Source organism: Fusarium proliferatum (assembly GCF_900067095.1).
Source record: "Fusarium proliferatum ET1 genome assembly, contig: FPRO_scaffold013, whole genome shotgun sequence".
In the NCBI taxonomy this organism is placed as follows: domain Eukaryota; kingdom Fungi; phylum Ascomycota; class Sordariomycetes; order Hypocreales; family Nectriaceae; genus Fusarium; species Fusarium proliferatum.
In genome coordinates, this window is record NW_022194802.1 from 773,167 (window position 1) to 792,529 (window position 19,363).

At 49.5% G+C, this 19,363-nt stretch overlaps 7 protein-coding genes across 7 annotated transcripts; 3 read left to right on the forward strand and 4 right to left on the reverse strand.

Annotated features, from left to right (window-relative positions):
• Window positions 1–1,305: 1,305 nt before the first annotated feature.
• On the forward strand, window positions 1,306–4,003 carry FPRO_12891 (uncharacterized protein; the record flags this gene model as incomplete). Its single annotated transcript, XM_031223456.1, has 2 exons — window positions 1,306–1,797; window positions 1,847–4,003. The coding sequence occupies 2 exons, from the start codon at window positions 1,306–1,308 to the stop codon at window positions 4,001–4,003; spliced, it is 2,649 nt and encodes an 882-aa protein (XP_031088814.1).
• Window positions 4,004–4,517: 514 nt separating this feature from the next.
• On the reverse strand, window positions 4,518–4,920 carry FPRO_12892 (uncharacterized protein; the record flags this gene model as incomplete). Its single annotated transcript, XM_031223457.1, has 2 exons — window positions 4,518–4,629; window positions 4,685–4,920. 2 exons carry the CDS (start codon window positions 4,918–4,920, stop codon window positions 4,518–4,520), a joined length of 348 nt encoding a protein of 115 aa, XP_031088815.1.
• Window positions 4,921–7,223: 2,303 nt separating this feature from the next.
• Window positions 7,224–8,814, forward strand: FPRO_12893 (uncharacterized protein; the record flags this gene model as incomplete). The annotated part of the gene is made up of 3 exons (XM_031223460.1): window positions 7,224–7,696; window positions 7,744–8,281; window positions 8,332–8,814. The coding sequence occupies 3 exons, from the start codon at window positions 7,224–7,226 to the stop codon at window positions 8,812–8,814; spliced, it is 1,494 nt and encodes a 497-aa protein (XP_031088816.1).
• A 1,906-nt stretch (window positions 8,815–10,720) lies between these two features.
• FPRO_12894 (uncharacterized protein) lies at window positions 10,721–11,269 on the reverse strand (the record flags this gene model as incomplete). The annotated part of the gene is made up of 1 exon (XM_031223461.1): window positions 10,721–11,269. One exon carries the CDS (start codon window positions 11,267–11,269, stop codon window positions 10,721–10,723), a length of 549 nt encoding a protein of 182 aa, XP_031088817.1.
• Window positions 11,270–12,715: 1,446 nt separating this feature from the next.
• FPRO_12895 (uncharacterized protein) lies at window positions 12,716–16,515 on the reverse strand (the record flags this gene model as incomplete). The annotated part of the gene is made up of 3 exons (XM_031223462.1): window positions 12,716–13,508; window positions 13,558–16,075; window positions 16,146–16,515. 3 exons carry the CDS (start codon window positions 16,513–16,515, stop codon window positions 12,716–12,718), a joined length of 3,681 nt encoding a protein of 1,226 aa, XP_031088818.1.
• A 923-nt stretch (window positions 16,516–17,438) lies between these two features.
• FPRO_12896 (uncharacterized protein) lies at window positions 17,439–17,894 on the forward strand (the record flags this gene model as incomplete). Its single annotated transcript, XM_031223463.1, has 1 exon — window positions 17,439–17,894. One exon carries the CDS (start codon window positions 17,439–17,441, stop codon window positions 17,892–17,894), a length of 456 nt encoding a protein of 151 aa, XP_031088819.1.
• A 301-nt stretch (window positions 17,895–18,195) lies between these two features.
• FPRO_12897 (uncharacterized protein) lies at window positions 18,196–19,167 on the reverse strand (the record flags this gene model as incomplete). Its single annotated transcript, XM_031223464.1, has 1 exon — window positions 18,196–19,167. The coding sequence occupies one exon, from the start codon at window positions 19,165–19,167 to the stop codon at window positions 18,196–18,198; it is 972 nt and encodes a 323-aa protein (XP_031088820.1).
• Between the last annotated feature and the right edge of the window lie 196 nt (window positions 19,168–19,363).

Genomic DNA, 19,363 nt, shown 5'->3' on the forward strand with positions numbered 1-19,363 from the left:
CGGGCTTTAGATTGGTTCTCGCTGCGAAGAATGCAATGTCGATTAAAAACAGGGCTCGTAGGCATTTGAGTCCTGTCCCCCACTCTTCAGCCGGTAATACCGTAAAACGATCCCTGGCCATCGCGTTATGTGTCTTACAACACACGTCGACACGTAAAAAACACGTCCAAGGATCCCGTCTGTAAATTAAGACGCGCCCTTTCCTTTCACTGCCACTGTAACTCAACTCGGCAGAAGTGAATCTAGCGTTTTATGTCAAGGGGCTAGCTCGCAATACCACCCAAGACGTCCCGGCACTAACACGCTAATTCTGGTGCCTGACTTTTTGCTATGGCGCTAATGCGGGGGGTACCCTTAGACCCAACTCTCTGAGCGGGTGGTGTCCACTGTGCCATTGCCTGGAATGAATGAATCGATTTGCCTGAGCACCTCAGACAGAAGCAAAAAGTTGGAGGGTTGCCAAATAAGACCATTCTCAGACATACCCTTACACAAGCCAATTTCTCTCTTGTTTGTTCCTCTTTGTGATCTTAAACAACGTCCACGTCTTTGTCTTTTTCTTTCGCCCTTGCTTGTGAACCTAGAAATCGCGAGATTGGATCGACGTCTACTCCGTGCGTTATCTTGACCCTTACACATTAGTTACGTACCCGACGTGCCTTTCTCCCTTGCATCGACAACCTCCTGTCCCTTACTCCCCACCAAGACCACGAGAAATCCGAATCTACACGAACCCAACGATTGTCATTCTCTCCCTCTTAACATCTTTACTCTTTGATCATCGACCTTGAACCTGTTTTTCCAGCATCACGTCATCCAAGACGCTCTCTATCGTCTTCGGCTGTCATACCCTCCTGACGTAAACGAACCGAGATTGTACATACTCCTTTGCGACAATTGTCTTTGTTGGAAAGGCATTGAGAGCAGAGCCTGAACGTACTCTATAGGTCATCTGCAACCGACCGACCACAAACGGGAGACAAGCTGCGCCAATCATTGTTAAATCAGCATCTTACGCAACCAATTCGCTTCCTGCGACAATACCCGAAGGTTGTTGGGCATAGTCCGCGATGAAGTGAATCAGGCTTGCTCATCGTGATCTAAACCCAAGACACGCGATCAATTCGATATGCCATAGACGCCTCGAACTGTGTCCGATCACCCTTTGTACATCTAACATCTGTTTGCGAAACTGAGCTTGCCCTTTGAGGTTCAAGCTGGACTGTTCCTCTGCGTTTGGCTACGCTCCCTACGAATTCGATACCCAATCACTCTTGATACCTGATACCCTCACATCCTCCCACGATGGAACGACCTCCCTCGCGGTCTTCTTACGGAAGAACCGCTTCTCGATCCTCTACAAGCACAACCAATACCAGGGCTACAATGCATACCGCCCATAGCGCTCTGTCTTCATCACAAGCTCCTGGATCCCCCAATCTATCACAATCACAACACTCACACCGAATGTACCATGCGACTTGTCAAAGGCCATCCAGTACCATTCCCCGAACAACGACACGGACGCCGCGCTTGACTCGAGAGGCTAGCAGCGAGTCAACACGACAAACCGTCATATCATCATTCCTTCAGGAGAAGCTTCAGCAGTCGCGCATGGCTGAGAGCGACAGATCAACGACTTGGTCGCGCAGCACTGATGTGAACTCCTCGGGCGAGTTTAGTCGGAGCCTTGGTTCTCCCATTAAGAATATGGAGGCCGATGGACATCGACCTAATTCTGCCGCTGGAAGTGAATCCAACAAAAAGAAGGGCCTGGGGGTAAAGGATATGGAACAGGTAGGATATTGAACATGGCATACTGTTGGAGCTGGCTAACAGGAAGCAGGTCATATCATCGCTCCACAAGAAGAACTTTGACCTCAAACTAGAACTGTACCACCGCCGGGAACGACAGAAGGCTTTGGAAGACAAGGTCGAAGGCCTTGAGGTGGAAAAGTCACGAGCTGAAGAGATGAACGACCACCTTTCGCAAGAGTTAGAGAAGCGCGATAAGGCAATCGAGGAGGCCGTTGCTATGATTGTGACTCTTGAAGCCAGACTTGAGCAATACACCAAGGAACGTTCCATCATCGAGCAGCTTGAAGCCGAAGGTCAATACGCCGCACCCACATTCGACCCATGCTACGAAGATCCCCGACCCGCTACTCAATCGCCGGATATAATGAAGCAAATGGGAAGCGGCAAGGCCATCAATCGCATGCCGAGTTTCCTCTCCGACCACAGTGAGACAACGGAGAATCTGCGAAATGTCTATCTTGGCACCAGGGGTAGTATTCTCAGTCTTGCGCAAGTCCCCGAAGGCTCTAATGAAGCTGACAACGGCCGTAACACAGCCCTGGGAAGTCCAAGCCTGAGCGTCTTGAGCGAGAGCTCTTTTGTCAGCGTGTATGGATGCAAAGAACACGATAGCAGCGGCATACAAGATGTGGACGAGCCTCTGGCTCTCGATGGTGCTGATAGTCTCCCAGCTCAAGCTAGTACTATCAATAGGCCAAAGACGGCGTTTGTCAAGTCGCATGCCTCACCTAACAGATCAACTCGATCGAACTCTCTCTCGACTCACCAAGCGCAGTTTGATTCGATCAATAATGTAATCGAGTACAGCTCTCCTGCGCGAAAGAGTGATCGAAGCTATGCTTCAAAGAAGGTGGAAGAACGACCTCAAGGTCGGGATAAGGGTGGAGCCGATGTGTTTACTGGTCGTTCTGCTATGCCCGTCAACCACCGACGTACCAAGGAGGAGAAGCGGGAATCGCTTCGAAGAGTCATCACGGATGCTCCTGGTGGTGTCAGGCTACATGACCAAAATCTGCCACCAACGCCAGACACGATTTCTACGTCTACCTTGCGACGGTTCCAGAATTCCAGCGACACATTGTCCAAGCATCCCACAATGCAACGAAGCCACGGTGCTCTTTCGGAGACATCTGAAAATGAAGGAAGCATGGGAATGCACTCGGGTGTTCAGCTACAGGAACCCATGCGTGCAGTCAAGGCTTCGGCTCATATCATCGATCTGAACAACAGAGCTTACGCCGAGAACCGGGGAAGGTCTATCCAGCGTCCCCGGTCCGCTGACGAAACTACCATATCGAACCGACGAGGGAATGATTGGGATAGCGACACCGACGATTCAGACGTGGATTCCCTTGATTCCAGCCTCGATATCTGGATGCGTGAAAGCGCCAAGCCTAATAAGAACGGTGGACGGACCTCGCCTGATCTGTTCAGCTTTCCTTCGAGCGCGACTAAGGGCGGCTGGTCGATGGAAGCCATGTACGGCGCTGGAGGTGCAAGCATAGGCACCGACTCTGAAATGATTAGAAATCTATTCCCTGTCCAACAGGAACTCTTCTCGGTCTCACTGCCTCCGCCACCTCCCAATAGGCGATCGAGTCTGAATGCTCAAACAGTAGCACAGCTTAAGATCTCTAACCCGACTCGCCCACCAACCAACCCCAAAGCCTCTAAGTCAGGCCGTAAGAAGGGACATCGGAGGAGGAACAGCGATGACATCCAGATGAGAGCGGAAATGCAGGCTCAAGCACCGCCCGCTGGGGAACAGAAAAAGAACCATTATCCACCCATTTCAGGCCAGCCAGCTCAGAATAAGTTCGCAAAGTTCTTCCGCCGATCGTCAACAACTGCCCCATCCCCGACTCCAACGTCGGAGACTGGACCTACTGAACCACCAAGCAATGGACTCTCCTCAAGCGTTAATGGCGCATCAGGACTTCCACCATGGATCAGCCGAACAGGCGTGGCAGACGACGATCGCGACAGTGCGACACCACCACCAATTATGCGAAGCTCTCGCCATGGTCGACATACCTCGGTCGACGTGGGTGACGACTCCGTTATGAGCCAGGAGCCAGGTACCCCAGGTACGCCAAGGATGGACAGGGATACTTCAGAGCAAGTAGATAGCCCAAGAGCGGGAGGCAAGAGAAGGTGGTTCGGTCTTAAAAATAAACAAGGCTAGGAGATATGGACTTATCACGGCATACAATTTGCATACACTGGATTTCTTAGCGAGGCGTCAGAATGCTCACACGCACCACAGCCGAGTGCTGGTATGACGTATCACAGGCACAACACAACCAGGCGTTGGATTTTCTTATTCGTAACATGGGCACTGCGGTTTGTTTTCTTGGGCGGATGGATTGGGTGGCTCAGGCAATGGATCAGGGGCGTATCTCGGCATTAGCTAAATCATGATAGCTTGGGAGCATCAAAGCGAGTTTAGCATAGATTGACAGAATCAATTCACATATTCAATGAAGGCGGCGCATGTCACATTTTATGAGGAGCAAAGAGTGAGTTAGCTGAACTGTACTGAGTTCGTTCCGTTTCGCCTTGCTAATACTAGCAGTTCATCATTCGTGCCTCCGTCAAAATGCCTCCCTTATGTTCGGCCGTTGTAAAACCAGTGTACAAGAAGAGAAAGTCGTCGAGTCGTCGAGTCGTCGTGGTCTCATGAAAAAGAATGTTGGTGCTTAGACGAAGTTCCAAGTTCCCTTACCGCGTCCAATGTTTTTGGGTCCGATGGCCTGCTCAAAGGCAGCAGGGGAGACATCAAGGTCGGTGTCCTTGCAGGCCTCGCAGCGGCTGTACCACATATGTTAGCAGTGTTGGTGAAGGAAGAGAGGTGGGAGAAACTTACTCGACCACAGTGAGGGTCACAGTACCAGCATCGCCCTGGAGGGTGATGGTCTTGCCACAGACATCCTGAGTGTCGTAGAGGTTGGCACCAACGGCAGCGACCATGTCGTCGACGCCGTGGGTTCCAGCACAGGCGCCCTGGCCGGGGGTGTAGAAGGTGATGTCGCCCTTGGTGCGCTTGACAGCCGGAGCTGCGAGGACGAGGGGAAGAGCGAGAATGAAGAGCTTGGAGAACATCTTGGAAAAAGAGTGTTTGAGCTTGTGGTGTCGAGAGAGTGTGATGTGTGTGTGTTGAGGGAATGTAACGTGCTTGAAGGCCTTGGTTGTATTGCTTGAAGGAGTGGAAGTTGTTGATGACGAGGGAGGAGGGAAAGTCAGGAGAGGAAAAGAGAGGTCTTATATAGTTGAAGATTTGGTGGAGAGACAGTGATTCACTGCCCTCTATTGTGTTGGTGGAGAAACAATAGCAATTTATTCACATACCGCAGCGCGTGCTGATGCACTTGAACAACTGGCAGTGATTCACTGCAGCACGCGCAGTCAACGGAGAAGTTGCGCGTGTCATTGGATTGTGAGTTTCTGGGGAAGTGTTTCACTTGGTGGTTGTGGGGATGTGTCAATGTGATGCTGTGCTACTGTGCTGACATTAACGTGTGGGGGGGTTGTGATGAGGAGGGGATATAAAGGAAAAAGATGATTGGAGATTGGGAATTGTGAATAGAGATGAGAGTGCCGTGATGTGAAGCGGCTTTGGAGTGGTGATGTTGTGATGCTCGTACTCTCTTGAGGGGTACTATTCTAACTGTTTCTGAGCTGGGGCAGAACCATTTCACATTGTGGACAGATGAAATGTAGTGCTATATGGGATAGAGCTGTGTTATCATGAAGCCGAGTACATACAATCTTCTCAATGCTTCAAAAACTCTCTTTCGCCATCAGACCATTGGCCCGATCCCTCTTCTGCCACCGAGTCCCAATCGAGTTCGTAGCTACACTGCTATACATCTAAAGACTACTTGGACGCAGTGATGATGGGTAAGACTCGCTTATTCTCCTCTACCGTAGACTATACGATACGATTTACGCATGGACAAGCGACAGCAATACTCATCGACGAAGGCATTATACGAAGCGAGCAAGCGGGATCACGATAGCACCACCTCCTGCTACGACTTCCACAGCATTCACTCTATCGGAGACAGCAGAGCTTGTTGTTGGTGAGTACGGTCGCGGTGCTGCGTTGAACAAAGGGACTTGGAGAGTTGTTCGAGCCTTATTTGCGGATCGAGATGTGGTGCGAGAAAGACTTGATGCTGTCTGACAGATGGAGAGAGGGGGGACTAGAAAAGACCCGGGGAAACGTGAGAGCGGTCGACGATTGTTCCAAGTAATGTATGCGTGCGTGCATGTGTGTGTGTGTGTGCTGAGATGCTCTAGAGCCTTGTGGAAGCACACTTCTCGACTCTCGTTTTGAGATGATGGGGATGCTGATATAACAATAGCTCATGGCTTGCCACGCTTTCTATTATTTTATTCACACATCTCCTGGAGTTTCCCCTTCATGTTGGCGGGATACTCCAAGTTAGGGCCCTGTCCCTGGCATGAGATCCTCGCACAAGGAAGCTGTGTAACACTATTGCTTGCTCGCTCAGCTAATCAGATCAGGGAAGCTGGGAAGTTATTTTAACCACGAAAACGGGGTGCAGATGGACTCGAACTGAGCACACATGCGTGCAATGAGAAAAGAAAACCCCGCGATCAGAACTGTGAGTGCTCTGGGATACCATAAGACTCAAGACTTTTGCATCAAGGGTAAGAATACACCTATAAAAGAGCCTGTTGTTGATAGGAGTATCCCTTATAGTGAGGCCTGGACTCTTGAGTTCTCTACCGACCTCTGGATTCAATAAAGTGAGACGTAGGGAGAGAGCGTGGTATGAGTTGTCTCGGGAGAGAAGACGGGAAGTATTGGTGGTACAATTGCTGACATGCGTGGTTGTGCTACACGAAACTGGGGTTGGTGTCACGGTATTGGAGGGCCTCAGGGGACGATCGGAACATCGCGATACGCGTTGTTTGTTTCTTTTTACGGCAACAGAGACTTTGAGATCTGCTATCATAATATAGTCAAGTCCAGAGTTGACAGAGCATGTTGTCGACGGTCAAATTTGTTTGTATACTCGAGAGGGGGCATCTATCTCAATGGTGATATTGGAACACAATCTGAATGCTGCAGTGGCGAGGCCCCTTTCGAGCCGGGGAGAAAAACGTGCACTTGAAACGTACTCAACCGCGGCCCAGAGCTGAGTTCAGCCCTTGAGCAATTCCTTGCAATCGCATCCCGTCATGCATGGATCATTTCCGTTTCCACCTCGTAAAGAAGCAGCCTCAATATGCTCAGACCAGGCAAAACGGCTGAGGATGAGACATCTCGTGTTCGCAACAACGGCCAACAGCCCAAACCTCCAAGCTTATAAGGCCCTCGATTTCCCAATGGAAGATGTCCCCAAGGCAGAGCTCATCAGCTTCATCTTCTCGCCATGATGGTGTCCTTCCTCCTCATCTGCCTTCACGCAGCTCTTGCTTTTGCAGCCTCTACTTCACCAGCCAATACCTCAACTGCTCTGAACAACTGTCTTGCCTCCAAGAAAGTCCCCTACATCCGCCCCAACTCAGCCCAATGGACTCAAGAAGTCAGACCCTACAACCTTCGTCTGGCCTACACTCCTGCTGCTATTGCACTGCCTACCACTGTTGATCATGTCCAAGATGCCGTCAAGTGCGGTAATCAGTACCAGGTACGAGTCAGCGCCAAAGGTGGCGGCCATAGCTATGGCTCCTTCGGCTATGGAGGCGAGAATGGCCACCTCGTAATCGTGATGGATTCTATGGACCAGGTTACGTTGAACAAGTATATGAGTTGCAACATCCAGGCTGGTGCTCGGCTTGGACATGTTGCTTCCGAGTTGTATAAGCTTGGTCAGAGAGCTATTCCCCACGGAAGCTGCCCAGGGTAAGAACGCACTTTGATCAGCTACGTACAAAGACTAACAGAGATAGTGTTGGCATTGCAGGCCACGCCCTTCATGGAGGTTATGGCTTCGCCTCACGAACATACGGTCTCACACTCGACACTTTCATCGGCGCAACCGTGATTCTTGCCAACGGAACACGAACTTACGCTGCAGATGGAGAGGGCGGAGATAACCAACTCATGTGGGCTCTTCGCGGCGCAGGATCTTCTTACGGGATCGTGGTTGAACTCGACTTCCAAACGATCAAAGCCCCTGATACAGTCACGCCGTTCAATATTGAACTTGATTGGGACGAGAACCAAGCTGTTGAGGGATTAATTGCGTTCCAAAAGTTTGCAGTCAACGCACCAAAGCAACTGAATATGCAGATCTACATTGGGCCATCAGGGCAGACCATTCAGGGTGTTTACTATGGAACTAGGACGGCTTTGAATAACGCGCTCAAGCCTCTTCTTGGAGACATCAAAGCACAAATCTCTGCCTCGAGCACCGGAGGATGGATTGAAGGATTGAAGGCCTATGCAAATGGCCAGAACCTCGATCAAAGACGCCCATACGATCAGGTCAGTATTTGCACTCATACTTATCCTGTCTGCCACTGAAAACTCCGTAGCACAGCACTTTCTACAGCACAAGTCTCATGACTATAGCCCTCACCCGGTCCCAAGTCAAGTCGTTCGTCAGAACTCTCTTCGACAACATCAATGACCGCGATGCTCGACACTCATGGTACATCCTCATTGATCTCTTCGGCGGTCCCAACTCAGCCATCACAACAGCCGGTTCCACCAACAGCGCATTCCCTCATCGTGACAAACTTCTCCTTTTTCAGTTCTCTGACCACGGGAACTACGCTACTCATGCGAAAAACGGCTTCACGCTGCTCAAGAGATTCAGAGAGAGTATCACCAAGACTATGGATGATTCTCAGTGGGGCATGTATGCGAACTACTTGGATACGCAGTTGGATAATCTGGATGCCGTTGAGCAGTACTATGAGTTGAACTTGGGCAGATTGAGGGAGCTCAAGAGAACGTATGATCGGAATGACATGTTCTGGAATCCGCAGGGTATTCGACCTGCAACGAGAGGCTGAGAAGACCACGACTGTAGTGCACTGGAGGAGACCGGTATTGCCGTTCTTTGTACATAGCTTCAAATCAACCTTGCCAAATAAATTGTATCACAATGGACCCAGTGTCAGCTGTGGATGGATGTTCTAACTGTAGTTCCCCATATTAATGGTCTATCGAGAATCAGGAGTCTAATCCTGCTTATCTCGCTGTGGTGTAACATTCAGAACGTATGTGATCAAGAGATCAAGGCCTATTTGAATGAGAAGATACTCCAGAGTCAGAACTGTCACCAACGTTCTATGATCTTCGAATCTTGAACCTTCTTCAGCGTTTCCACCATGGCGGCTCTGCACCTTCTGGAGGGGCCACCAAACCTTCTCCATGAAAGATGGCTACCAGACAGAACTTGTTCGAGACCAGGCAGGAGAACAAAGCTGGCAGCAGAAAACAGGAAAGCAAGGACATCGCAAGAGGTGAAGACAACATCAAAGGTAGGGCTTTCAGGTTATCTCTTTTTCTTCTACAACCTGAAAGGAGTCATATTGTTTACTAAAGCTAAATTTTAAGTCTATTGTGTTATAACCAGGTGAGATAGGACTGCTTACGAGTAGTTAGACGAATAACATGGCTTTCTTCTGGCATCTTTCCATTTCTGTCGTGGGCAATCTCCAAGAACAACCCATAGGGACCCTACCCTGATGTCTCATATGTTACTGTTGTGGAGATGAGACTGCATATGCTGAGCTAGCTGCTCGATGCCCACTGTTCGTTGCTGCCCTGGACTCGTTCGATCTCCCTTCATCCTCACGCAAAACATGGACTCGCAAGGCGTGATCGACTTTGTGAACGTCTAAATTCATGAGTTGACAGCGTCAAATCTCGCTTTGTGGCTTTTAAACCCCGACCATAAAGGCATTTGCGGCAATGAAGATATCTACACTAAGTTAATTGACCGATATCCCTTATATCTCGCCTCTGGTCTTATTTACATACTTCATACCTTTAAAATACCTTTAGAAGAACTATTTACAAATTTACCTAATATACCCACTAAGTCTGTCTGGGGAGTATACTATCTTTGACTTACAAAACCGGGCTGCATTTCAAAGCTCTACTATGAGTCGGGTACAGATGCAATCCAAGGGGTTAAGTCAAGAATTGAGTCGTATAAGCCTAATAGCAGAGCACTCCCGTCATTTATCGATCGAGCCTTTAATAACGGTTATATTCTCTCGACCTCCAGGCTTCTATGCTGGACATCACTCCCTGAAGATAGCGGCACACCACGTTTACGTTCTCGGCTGCTCCTCTTGGAGGGATACTTTACTGTCAAATTCCATGCCTGTTTTGCAATGGACTCGGATATTTACCTTGCGGAATACACTTTGTGGCCTCGAAAGATGCCTCTCGGGAGCCCCTGTGCTCTCATTCGCCATGTCTGATCTATCTAAGTATGCAGTCGTGCTTTCGATGTCGAAGTCTCTGTGACACCAGGGTCAATGCCTGAACCACTCTCACGACTCCTGTGGGGCCGTCCCAGCCCGCCCGTCTATACTTCACAGTCCAGCTCTCTAGAAAACTGTTAGGCAAATCGCCACTGTCCTTTCACTCCAGAGACTCTTCTAAGGTATGGTAGATGGTCTGGAGAGTGATTTTGGGTCTTAATTCAGCTTCATCATCCATGGGACGCTGTGAATGGAGCAGTACCCATCATTGAAAGCTTTGCCTGAGTGAAACGGAAAATGTTGTCGATAAAGAGCAGCACATTCTGACCTTCTTCGCGGAATTGCTCAGCCAGCGTAAGCTATATTTATAGTCAGTGAAAGTCCAAAAAACCGTGTCGACGTGTATTATGAAGTTGTAGTAGCAGAGGCAGCTCACCGCTTGTGTAGGGAAGTTGCCAAGTGTCGATCAAGAGACCGCTGATTAGGGAAAGGCTTGCTGCATGGAGTACAGTGGAATTGGCCGCTGGTTCTTCAGGTTCTGAGCAAACATAGATAGAGGAGCTAACTGCATACCGGCCGCTCGTTTTGCGTGTTTTTCGGTGTTCAGGTGTGCATCAAGGGCGGCCTGGGTTTGAAAAGGCTCCTCGCATGTGCCATACACAAAGCGATTTGTGGATTCATTCTTCTCTTGGACTTTCGCGGCAATCTTCAGGACTTTGTCGGGGCTCTTCAGACTCCAGGACTTCTTATCAGAAGGAACGCGCTGCTTATAACTGATTGGATCTTGGGCACGTCGTTTTGCGCGGTGCCTGCGGGATTTCTCCAGGTCGATATCGTGGGCTCGTTTGCGGCGTAGAGCAGCGTTGATTTCCAGTAACTTGGGTGGGAGGTCGATACCCCCGCGGATTGCTTCTTTGAGGGCGTGGGGAGAACTGGGAGCTGACCCAATGCATGAAAGCCTTGGGATAGGGTCATTGGGGTTGATGCTGCTGTTTGATGCGCAGACCAAGAACTGCACCGAGAAAGCCATGAATGATGGTTTGCAGTAGAGGGTTGCGTTAAAGGCTTTAGCGTGACTTTGAATCGAGATCTCCAGGTCCTTCCATAGATTTGTCACGAGAAAGCAGCTTCTGTACACGGACTATACAATGTACTGTCCATCCAGTTGGTGTACCTTGTCGAGAGCATCTGATGTAAGGGATACGCTCCATGCGACGATGGCAATTTCTATATGTTTGCCTTCTTCGTAAGTATCACCTATCGAACGGGATGAAAGAGTGTCTCACTGCTCTGGAACGAGTTTATGTCGGATCCGCGAACCTCGATCTCCATTCGCGTGTCAAAGGTTTGTCACGCGGCTCCTTAGAATTCAGCACAGAACGCATATCCATGGAGAGCGGCGATGTGACCAAAAGAGCAGTGAAAGCCGGTATCGCAGAGCCACAGTCATCGCAGGGCGCAAGAAATTCGTCGGAAAGGGAGTCGTCAGGAAATGGGCAATTGCCCACCTTGCATTTCTGATAGGCCATGTCTCTCGGGCTCCAAACGACGGTGAGTTGATTACTAGGTAGCTTGTATCATGAGCAAAATTCTGGGCAAAGTCGGCGATGAAGAGACTGCGGAAAGACGAAGAAAATGGTGGTTGACCTATACAGATTGGGGAGGTGAAGAAAAGTAAAATAAAGTGACTAGCAGCCCTCCTTCGGCACGCAATCAACAACGCCTGAGAAAACAAAACCACCATAATATCACGAGAGAACCTAACAGAGGCTTAAATAATACCACCAAAGAATATTTGCACAAAGGCCAGAGTAATTGAGATCGGACATGACCGACTTGCTCTCAGCCAGGTACCTACCTACTCACCTGTTTGAAGACTGCAGATCTACCACAAATTGATGTACCACCATCTCACAAATCTGCACTGGCTGATTGGGCAAAGCAGAAACGCGCCCGATCTCTCCCGCAAGATTGAATGTAGTATATGGCCATCTAACATCGGCCAACCGTCTGTTTGGCCTCGCGTTTGCTCTTGGCAAGAAGGAGAAGCAACATTAGAGGACCTCAATGAGCAAATTCGCCGCGGAACTATCACACTGACTGATGTACTAAATGGCATCTGCCGTGTTGCGATCCGAGTCTACCATCATTTAACTCGGTCATGTAGTCAGAGGTTTGTAGTCTTGAGTATTGGTGATGGCCCGGGCGCCGTTTCAATCGAGGTTTGAGAGGATTAGTACTTTGAAGCCGTGTCAAGGCGATTATAAGTTGCCAGCGACGTTATGAAGACCCAGAGAAGGGGCCTTATCAAGTCAATCAGTACGGACCTCAAGCTGTTTGGCTTGTTTCGTTTCGGCCAAGATAGCTCCAATCACCAATTCACCCCATCGCATCACAAACTCGACTTCAATCATTCCACGTCTTCTATTACACATCTATCATAAACAAGTACGCATATTTCATATCATATGTAAATCTAGTTGTTTTCAATCATCGTCTTTAACTCGGCAAACTTGACCGGCTTAGGCAAAAACAGGTCCACGCCCGCCGACATGGCATCCAGCCTCGCATCCGCGCTCGCTAGGCCCGTCAGCGCAAACACCGTCGTCCGCGGGATCTTATACTCGGCCTCGAGCTTGCGGATCCTCTTTGTCGCCTCGATACCGTTCATGACGGGCATGCTTATGTCCATCAGGATGTAGTCGAAGTGTTTCTTGACGGGTGCTCCTGGTTCTGCGTCGCCGATTGTCGACTTTTTAAACGTATCGACGGCTTCTTCTCCGTTCTCGGCTTCCTCATAGGAGAATCCGCACTTTTTCATGAACATTGTTAGGAGGTTGAGATTGATCTTGTTGTCGTCGACGAGTAGGACGTGTGCCTTGCCTGGCATTTCTGGCATCTTTTGTTTTCGTGTGTTTTGCGAAAATTTATGGTACACCTCCTTCCTGAACTCTTCATTACTCTCCTTCTTTTCGTTATTCTGGCCATTATTCCGACTGCCGTTTTGGGGGCGGCTCTGTTCTTCCTTTCCTCGCGGTAATGGCGACGTAGTAGTCTCAGCCCGAACGCGTTTGCTGTTTTTATCTTGATGTAATTTCGAGTTCATCTGTTCTGTTGCGTCCTCTCTGTCCGGAGTGTTCTGCTCGTTTGGCTGTCTGCCATCTGTCTGTGCACTCTGAATGGGGTTTCTCTTATTATCATCTTCTCTGACCTCCCCAATCCTGTTCAAGCATCGGCTGAATACTTGGGCGAGCTTTCTAGGGCCACATCTAAGTACATGTTAGCATCTATGCGAAATTGCGCGAGGCCATGACTTACGGTTGTGGAATGACTTCAACCACATCTGACAATCTGGCTAAAGCCTTACTCTGAGCTCTCGATATCTTTGCCGCTTCCTCTTCGTTCAGGCTGATGATGATGATGGGCGCTTTTTTATTGCGACCTCCGTCTGTCGCAGTCTCTTCAAACCGCTTTTCGAGAGTCTTTGCAGATGGGGGTTCACAATAGAGATAGAAATCGGCTTTGGGTACATCCGTATCTATCTCTCTTGCAGCCTTCATGTTGAACCAACTTGAGAAGATTTCCAGCAAGGCTTCGTTGCGCACCTCGACTTGTTTAGTAATAGTTTTCGAATGGAAGTCCTCGCTTGCTTCCAGGAGCACCAAAGACCTTCCCCGGAGTTGTTCAACCATAGATGCCATAGGCTCTTCCGGCTTCGGGCTCTCTTGAGGAACCGGCTCGAGACGGAGTCGGACTTCAATCTCAGTACCCTTATCCTGTTCCGACTTGACCTCTAGCGTTCCTCCAAGTGAATCCACAATCTGTTTAACAATGCTCAAGCCTAGACCAGTGCCAGGTTGGAAGGAATCTTCCTGGCTAAAAGGAATAAAGAGACGGTTCTGTTGGAAGTCCTCCGACATTCCTTTTCCGGTATCCGTGACTCGGATCAAGACATCTATTCTAGAATCGCCGCTGATCTCTTGTGCCCGTACCGAGACAAGTACAAAGCCTAACGCTGTGTACTTGAGCGCGTTACCGAACAGATTCATGACAATTCTTCGAAGGGCGCCAGGCTGTGTCTTGACCATCCATGATGCCCTCGGGCTAATATCCAGGAGGATTGATACAGGATGATCGGTTCCTGGTTCTGGGGCTACTTGGTTATCCTTGCCACCCAATATTGCATCGTCTTGTTGCTTCCTGGGAAGCCTTTTGAAGTTGTGACCAGTTGCCACGGCGTCAACAACCTCCTCAACAAGAATGGAGAGGTCCACTGAAGCCGTCATATTTAGGCTCTCCATGGAATCAGAAGAGAGGCTAATGACCTTGCTGTGCTTTGCACCCTTTTTTAAATGTCCGCTGCCGAGATTGTTTATCTTGCTGAAGTCAAGCACATGGTTCAAGGTATCGAGAAGTGTCTTGCCACAAGTCGCGATCGAGTTGACGAGGCCAGCTTCATACGAGTCAGTTACTGCGTCTTTGAGGAATTCAGCAGCGCCCAAGATGCCATGTAGCGGACTTCGTAATTCGTGACTCATACTGGCGATGAATGTAGTTTTTGCTGCTTCGTTCTTTCGTGTATTTATTCGTCCGACTTGACTGGTGATGCTGTTGCCGAAAGCTCGTAGGTAGGAAAGGTCCTCATCCAAGTTCATCATGCGACCCGGCACCGACGTCCAGAGGAAACATCCACCAACAAGTTTATCTTCGACGTAGTCAAACAATGGCAAGAAGACAACGGCTTTTGCCCCAGGAATCTTCTTAAGGAGTTCCTTGTGATCGATCTTCTCTTTGCGCCGCTTGCTTCTTCCCCCGGCGGGAGCAGGGCTACCATCGCTCGCACTGTCGTCATCAGACGAAAGACCGGCTCCTTCTTCTGTAAACGTAAACGTCTTTCCTTTAGGAAAGAGTGAAAAGTATTTCTCGAGAGCTCCGATAGAGAAGGATGGACCTTGCTCGAGGTCCAGGGGTTTGCCCTTATCTGCCAACGAGTAAGCAAGAAGCTTGCAGGGTCTTGACAGCGGTGATGTGTCGGATTCGGAGCTCTCTGTGCTGAAGGTATCGGGTTCTGCATCGAGTTGCGTCGGCAGCCCGTCAGCCTCCGTAGCACCACCCTGCCCTACCTGTACCGCTCGGGTTCGATGTTGAACGCTGGAGGCTGTGGCACCGAAGAGCACAACTCCATCGGCGAGGATTGCAGATCGTAGGTTATCGGCCGCTCGATGGTACATTCTTGATAAACCGTCCGTCTGTGGCTTGTGCTTACGAGGCGGTGATGTAGCTTCCTGGGATCGTTGGTTGGAGTCAGGATCAACCTTGCGCATGGTGTTGTGCAGAGAGGAGCGCCTCGTCGCAGTTATAGTCATGCCTGGGGGACGTTTAATCGAGGGCCTCTGAGGTTGATCCTCCTTCGACAAGATAGGGTCGTCACTTGAGCAGCCTTCGATGAAGGTCGCCAGTCCGCGAACGATGCGCTCGCCTTTAAACCTGTCAACACGGTCGCGTGCCCATTCCAGATGTTCTGTGATAGCTTGCGCAACACTCTGCATAAACTTCACATCCTCGATCGATAGTCCATCGCGCGGTTGTTCGTCTGAAACAGCATACGCTCCGACCTTGTATCCTTTTCGTGAGAAGATGGGTACGCCAGCGTAGAAGCGCACACCTGGTTCGGATTGGACATATACGCGCGATTTGAAGCGATCATCGAGGCGACAATCGGGAACGATAAGGCCAGAGGCCGTGTATGTTTTACCATCAGGATCGCGACCGATGCATGTATTGTGTAGGCAGTGTTCGCAAACGGCTTCTGGGCGGGAGAGAATCGAAGTTCCCACTGCAAGTAATTAGCCATGAAGACAAGGAGGAGCTGTGATTGTCTCAACTATAGAGATCGTCTAACCTACACCACAAGTCACTGTTATATTCGGCTATGTTGGAGTCTTTCTTGTCGTCGGTGGTTTTTGCACCAGGTTCTTCTTCGAGTGATCCCAATCGCAGATTTCGCGTGGCTTCGGCGAGAATGTATTGATTAGAAGAATCGATGAGTGAAACCATACAACGCTTCACGTTGAGACGAAAGACAGCGAGTTGCGCAAAGGCTGAGAGCGCCTTGTCGGAGGAGGGCTGAGGCGTGTGTGCGTCATTGATCTGAGATGGCGCGCTGATGCTGTCAACACTTCTGGCTACCTTGAGAGAGGAACCTTGGGCTATCTGCCAGCTCTGGAAGTAACCCTGCACCTCGCGTTCGCGTTGCAGCTCTGCAGAGCTCGACATTGTATCGTGGTATGAGAAGTCATGCCATGCCTTAGGGTTGATTTATCCCTCAGAATGATGATGCTAGAGAGAGTGGACAGCCCCAGGGACTGGAGGTAGGCATGTGGTAGCCGCAAAATTTGGGTGGTCCCCCCTCTGTGACCCTCGTGCTCATTGCGTCATAGTTGCCTCCAACGTCACCTGGAAACGGTCCGTGAACTTGGGGTTAGGCGATTCTAGAATAGTCACATCGCCCCAGAAATCGAGAATTCGCCTTCTTGTTGGCCAGTCTCTTTCATCTGGACCCGAAAATGAGGTCACGCCAGGCACCGTCACCAAAATAACAAGGTTAGAGATCGATTAGCGGTCACCAAGAGATTTCCGAATGTGAGTGATTCAGCCATCTTGTCTTTCCCACAAAGTTCCAGGTTCCACGTGCTTATTGTGTCTGTCTCAATTGAGCTTTTCCTTGTTTGTTCACTTCATGCATTCCTTGCCGAGTCAAGCTTTGCCAAGCGACAAGCTGGCTGGTTGCGGGGAAGAAGTCATATTTATATGAGAATACGGTTAGAAACTCAATCTCCAATACGAAGTATCGTGGGGACAATTACATCGGCAAAGCTTAGATCCGCCCGGTGCAAGCAATTGATAGCAGTCGGCAACTTCGTACTCCGAAAACTCCGGCCCCCAATTGCCAATTCAGGAAACTACATCAAAAGTCCCTGGAGAATCCTCCTTGGAGATAATGATGAGCCATCTCCATTCGACAATATCTCAGCATGTAACCCAAAAATCCTACAGCGAGCTTAGTCCCAGTTAATCAGCACTTTATTCGCCAAGCAAATAAATAGACCGTAATATCTCCTTGTGTTTTCGCTTTCTGTAAGCAATTGTTTGTCTATCGATTATTTCCCTTCAAAGAATCATCATCCTCAACGTTCAAGATGGCACCCACCACTACTCACACTGCACGATCAATCCTTGAATCATTCTACGATGCTGAGCGCATTTACATGGCTTCGCCACCTGACGAACGCGACTTCAGCGGTATGGCAGCATCTCTCTCGAAAGAAGTGCGCCTCAAACAATCATCTGGACTACCATACGCTGGCGAATACACTGGACCTGATGGTTTCCAGCAATGGGCAAAAGCTATGGCCGACTACTTTGACAAAGTCGATGTCCAGAACCCTGAGATATTCGAAAAGGAGGGCTCGAACCGCATCATTTCGCTCGGTTATCTGCATCTCAAGGTCCGCAAAACTGGGGAGGAATTGAAGTATCCTCTGTGCCAGGTCATCCAGGTTGATCTTGAGGCTGGGGTTATCAAGAGTATCATGCCCTTTTATTGGGATGTGTATGCTTTGAACAAGGCTATTGGTTATACACCAGAGCTTTAGATCTTAGGTAGCTGACCCGATGAACATGATGGCGATCGAGCCAAAGGTTGGCTCGATTATCGCAAGGAGTGAGAGTAGCAAAATAATTATCAAAGTCAAATATTTCTCCCCAGACGTTTTGTTTCTTAGCTACCATCTCTGGATGTTGCATAAATCTGCCAATTCATGACATTGAACCTCTGGTGGAAACTTGAGTTGAGATGTAAAGATGTGAAGCTGATGCGAGATGCGAGATGCGCTATAGATAGCTTGCATAGCAATTCAGTTACATTACACAGTAAATTCAGCGACAGAAGAGATACTACTGATGATCTGCAATGATCTTATCACAGTATTCCGCAAACTCAGCCGCAGTCCCTGTTCCTCCCTGCTCCTTCGACTTGAGATTCTCCAACAAGTCAGCCCTGGGACTCGAATGAAAGCGACCCCAAGGCAAGATAAACCTCCCTCCATCCTCAATCTGCAAGTCCGGCGAGAGACCAGACCATAGGTTGGTATAAGCGCCGAACTTGGCATGATAAAGAAGCGGTGAAACGATATAGCCAACAATCGACGGCATGTGGCGAAGCAGGTTACTGTGAAGGTTTCCTGGATTGTGACAAACGCTGAGAATACCATGAGAGCCAACCCGATCTGCCAGAACGCTGGCGAGGTACCAGTTTCCTGTCTTTGAATTCGTGTAGTTGACTTGCTGGTCCTTAGATGGATTGATGACTTCTTCCATTTTGACTCCACCCTTTGGAACAGAGAGATCTGTGACGATGGAGGCCGTCCAGACTACTCGAACTGATGCTGAGGGCTGGCTCTTTGCCGTCTCTTTCAGAATTGGTAAGAGAAGCTGCGTGAGATACCAAGGCCCGATGGCGTTCGTTGCCATACTGAGTTCATATCCCTGAGCTGAGACTGAACCCGCTGGAGGGTTAGATACTCCTGCGTTGTTGAAAAGGACGTCGAGCCTGGACTCTCTCGACTTGAAATCTTCTGCTGCTGCTTTTATAGAATTCAGGTCGTCGAGGGCTATCTTGAGAAAGCTGAGGCTGCCGCTTGCATCGGGATATTGTTCCTTGAGTTGATTGATAGCTGATTCTGCTTTCTCTTGTGATCTTCCAGCGATGTAAACGGATCCGCCAGCTTGATAGAGCATACGACTCAATTCGAAGCCTACGCCGGAGTAGCCACCTGTCACAATGAAGACGCGTCCATTCTGCGCGGTGAGGTCCTCCTCCATAAACTGTGGATTTGGGGGAAAGAATAAAGAATACGTATTGCCCATCGCAAATATTCGTCTCAGATGCTAATTGTTAGTGAGTAATGATCTTGGCACCTTCGTTGAGAGCGGGGATAGACTAGGTGAGTGTGACGTGCCCGAATTTGGGGGCGTTGGTTGAGGTGACGAATGCTCTATGCACGCGGCCCTATCAACGTCAAGCTGTGCCTTGCCTATCACACTCTGATACAGGCCTAGCGTT